General features: G+C 60.1%; 1 protein-coding gene across 1 annotated transcript in view; it reads left to right on the top strand.

The window, feature by feature from the left end:
- LOC127751422 (unconventional myosin-XV-like) overlaps positions 1-4,469 on the top strand; it is a 5,986-nt gene extending 1,517 nt beyond the window's left edge. The window contains exons 4-8 of the mRNA XM_052274971.1: positions 1,440-1,653; positions 2,565-3,064; positions 3,375-3,579; positions 3,692-3,825; positions 3,901-4,469. Of these exons, the coding sequence (XP_052130931.1) occupies positions 1,440-1,653; positions 2,565-3,064; positions 3,375-3,579; positions 3,692-3,825; positions 3,901-4,098 (1,251 nt within the window). The 3' untranslated portion in view covers positions 4,099-4,469. The remainder of the gene's footprint in view (positions 1-1,439; positions 1,654-2,564; positions 3,065-3,374; positions 3,580-3,691; positions 3,826-3,900) is intronic.
- The last annotated feature ends 6 nt before the right edge of the window (positions 4,470-4,475 follow it).

The raw sequence follows: 4,475 nt of genomic DNA, 5'->3' as shown, positions 1-4,475 counted from the left end.
GGGCGGGGCGGGGTGCCGCGGTGCTCCACCCATTGTGCGACCCGGGTTGCGCGCCATTTGGGAGCGAATGGGGCGGAATGGGGGCTCTGCCGTATTGTGGCCGTGCATGCGGACTGACAGTCCTCGCGCAGGCACTCCGTGGCCGCGGCGGGGCTGGCGGGGCTGGCGGGGCTGGCACGCCTGGCGGGGCCGCCGAGGCCGAGGGCGGCGGGGCGCCTCGCCACGCTCCAATCGATAGCGGGGGGCATATTTACGTGCAAGATGCGGTACAGGGAGACTGGGCGGGAATGGGGAAGGGGGGGTCATTACAAGCCAAGGTGGGTGGGCAGGAAGCAAGGCGCGGGGAGAGGAGGGGGTAACGACGGCGGGTTTTAGCACTTTGCATATCCCCGCGTTAGGTGCTTCCAGGACAACCACCCCGTTTGTTTGGAGGGTGCGTCGGCCGCCGCGCCGCCGCCGCAGCGGGGCCGGGCGTGCTTCACGGCCGGCATAACCGCCTTAGCCTTATGACGATGACGGGGGGGAGCTTGATGGCGCCCGGGCGCACCCCACCCGCCACACCAGACCGTAAAGCCCGCTCCGCCTCCCGCGCGCCCGTATTGGCTCGGGCCGGACGGGCACCCGTGAAGGAAATAACAAGAAATGGACACGTAGGCCTCGAAATAAAATCCAACCAAGCAGAGCAGGAAGGAAGAGGAAGGCCTTCTCTGACGGGCGGCGGGCGGCGCGCTCTGGGCGGTGCAGGGGAGGTTTTGCAGCCCTCACCCCTTGCGAAAGGCAAACTTTCATCGCTGCCTCGGCCGTTTCGGGTGAGATTGTGGCCACTTTGCGGCCCTCCGCGGCCCGGAGCCAAGATTTCCAATGCCTCAGCCCCCAGCCGCGGGGGCGGCGCGGGCGGTGCGGAGGCGGCAGTTGAGTAGTTATTAGTTGGGCTGGTCGCCGGGGCGGAGCGAGTTGCAAAGGGGCCGGCGGGGCGGCGGGGGCCGGGTTATGCTGCTGGGCTTTACTCCGGGGAGGCATCATCCCTTCTGCATTGTGCTGGCTCTGTGATCTGGATCACCATCAGCGCAGCGAATAAAAGCAGGTCAACGACGGGCGCCGCGCCGCGCTGTGTGGCGGACAGCAGCCGCCTTCTGATCGGTTTCCTCCGCGGTCGCCTCCTCCCCCGCGCCCGTCCTGACCCCGAGCACGCGGTGCGGCGGCCGGGCAGCGCAGCGCAGCGCCTCCAGATCTGTTTCCTCCGGGCCCCTCTCCACCCCCGCCGCGCCGCGCCGCGCAGCGCCAATGCTCCCCGGGGTCTCATTTCAAAGCGACACTTCCCGGTCGTGCCTTCCCGGCCGCGCCGGACATAACCAGGCGAACTGACGAATAAAACGGCCGAAATCAAAGAAAGAAAAACCAATCCGCAGTTAACCTTTCTTATTGCTCTCTCCTTGCAGCACTGCCACAAGCACGAGGCTCTGCGCGACGAGGTGTACTGCCAGCTCATGAAGCAGACCACCAACAACAAGTCGCAGCAGCCCGAGTCGTGCCAGCGCGGCTGGCGGCTCTTCTCCATCGTAGCGGCCTACTTCGCCTGCTCCGACACCCTCAAGCCCTACCTCTTCAAGTACCTAGAGACGGCGGCGTACGACAAGCGACGAGCCTACCACGGTGAGTGGGGATTATAAAATGCGATTTTTTTTTCAGGAACGATTGTTAACAATCAATTGAAAACTTTTCAAAGATAAAAATTGAAAGACTTCTCAATTTTTTTTAAAAAGAACATTCCCCAAATTATTTTTTTTTTGTGAAATTAAAATCTATAACGGCGACCGTGCGAGGCAGGGGGGCCCACTCGGCATCGCGCCTGCGGTGGGGGCGACGCAGCCGAGCGACGCGCGCGCCGAGCGGGTCGGCCTAACGCGACAGGCGCCCTCGTGCCGCTCGGACAGCGCCGCCGTGCAGGCGGAAAAGTCGCCATTTATTTCTTTGGGAAAGACAGTGGCTTGGTCACGGGCGGGGCGGGGAGGCAAGAGAACTTTGACCCAATGGGACACCGCATGTCGCGTTAGGGGATATTTCATTTCCGGTGCCCGCCAGCTTCGCCAGCTGGGAGTGAAGGCGGCGAGGGTAGGGCGCGGGGGGCAAGCTGCTTCAAAAGGACTACTTTCTTCTCCCTTGTCTGCGCCGCTCGCCGGCAGAAAAGTTTGTGCGGCCGGCGGCCTGGGACAGACGGACGGACAGGATGATGGTCTGTCTAGGGCTCCACCCCCCGCCGCTTCCTGCGGAGCTTTTAACTCCCCGCGCTGCCCGCGCCAGCATCCACCGCTTCCTCTCTTTTTCTTCGGTCTCTATTTCCGGCTGACACAAACGCCTCTGCTGAAAAGTTGCGAATAAGTTAGTAAGGAGGAAAAGGGGGAGGTTGTGCGCAGGGTTTTAGCCATGTCATAAGATAAGCTTGAGGGTGCGGTGCGCGCCCGCGAGGTGGGCAGACTCGCCGCACAGGAGTTGTTGCCCACCTCGCGGCGGTCCCGCCCGCCCCACCACCACACCGGCCCTAACCCTCTGTCTCTCTCCCCCAGGCACCGCCATGGTGTGCCTGCAGAACCTGCGCAAGACGTTCAAGTACGGCGGGCGCAAGAACGTGCCGAGCGTCGAGGAGATCACGGCCATCAGCGCGGGCCGCAACTCGAAGCGCCAGATGTACCGGCTGCCCGGCGGCACGGAGCGCGTCGTCAACACGCGCTCCACCACCGTCGTGCAGGACGTCATCGAGGAGATCTGCGGCGTCATCAACGTCACGTCGCCGCAGGAAATGGAGGAGTTCTCGCTCTACTGCATCGTCGAGGGCGACACGTTCACCATGCCGCTGGCGCGCGAGGAGTACATCCTGGACGTGACGACCGAGCTGCACAAGAACGGCCAGATCTTCTACCTCATCTTCTGCCGCTCCGTCTGGCACTTCCCGCTGCGCCTCGACTCGCACCTCTACATCGAGGTGGTGTTCAACCAGATCGCGCCCGACTACCTGGAGGGCCTGCTGCTCGTCATGCCCGGCGAGACGCTGCAACAGGACACCATCGTAAGTAGTTCGCGACTTTATCTTTAGGGCTGTTCAGAAACCACGTGGACTTGCGGGTGGGATTACAAATATTTTGGGGGCCAAAAGGGAACAGAACGGTCATTTGAGTCCATATAGGGACACCGTGATATTTGTACCCCGGGGTAGAAATATCATCGGGTCGATTGGGTCTTTATATGGACTCGAATGAACGTCCTGACCCTTTTGGGACCCCATAATCTGAACACCGTAATGTGTGCATGATTTCTCTGAACAACCCAATGACTTTTGTTCGCCCATGAAAAACAAAACATCTCCCTCCTTGTTACAGTACGAGATTGCCAAGATGGCGGCGCTGCTGCACCGGGCCGCCGACATGGCGCACGTGCCCGCCATGAAGGAGACCAAGTTCCTGCTGCCCAAGCCCGCCCTAACCGTGCGCGACATCAAGCCCACGCAGTGGGTCAACATGGTGCAGAGCAGCTGGGTGGACGTGCAGGGCCTCGAGACCATCCAGGCCAAGGCGCAGGTTCTTGGTGAGTAACCGAGCCCCACCAGGCCCTGAGCCTGAGCCCTGACGAGCCGCCCACGGCTTGGATCACGCTTATGATTTATTGACACCCCCGTCTCCTGTTCACCCTCTCACAGAGATGCTGAGCCGGTGGCCACTGTTCGGCTCCAGCTTCTTCGCCGTGAAGCGCGTGTCTGACCCGAAGGAGCGCGCCGACCACATCCTCGCCCTCAACCGCCACGGCGTCCATTTCATCGACATCGTGACGCACGTGAGTACTCCACCCCCGTGCCGAACTTTGCGCGCCGAAACAGACCCTAATCTCCCCTTTCCTTTCCGCCTGCAGGAAACGCTGCTGCACCATCCCTTCTCCGAGGTGATCTCCACGCGCAAGGTCAAATCGGAGGACGGCACGCTGTTCCTCGACATGAAGTGCGGCAACTTGATGCAGCAGCGCATCACCCGGCTGCAGACGGATCAGGCGCACGAGATCTCCCGCCTCATCCGGCAGTACATCACCCTGCAGCAGCGGGTGCGCACCTGATGGAGCCGGGACCCCGCGCGGAGCAGCGAGACAGTCATGAGCTATTCTGGTCACTGAGTGTAGAAGTCGTGGGAGGACGACGAGAAGGACTCTAATGTACAATACTTATGCGACTGTATTTTTTTTTAAATTTCTTTTCAATGTTGATAGTTGTAATGTTGAGCTTTGCGCCATTTGGGCCATTGATTTTGTAGATAGGAGGGGAAGAACCACATGGAGAAATGAACTTGTAATGAGAAGGTGAAGTGACGAGATTTTGTGTTGTTCATTCTAATAGCACAGAAATAATATGTGATTTTATGATTTGGCCATTAATAAGATTGGCCTGGCCATGATGTATATGATAATTATATTTACCTTTAGTTTTAGATTCTGGT

Source organism: Frankliniella occidentalis, unplaced genomic scaffold, assembly GCF_000697945.3.
Source record: "Frankliniella occidentalis isolate FOCC.00 unplaced genomic scaffold, Focc_3.1 Scaffold478, whole genome shotgun sequence".
Classification (NCBI taxonomy): Eukaryota; Metazoa; Arthropoda; class Insecta; order Thysanoptera; family Thripidae; genus Frankliniella; species Frankliniella occidentalis.
This window is presented reverse-complemented; position numbering and strand designations above follow the sequence as displayed.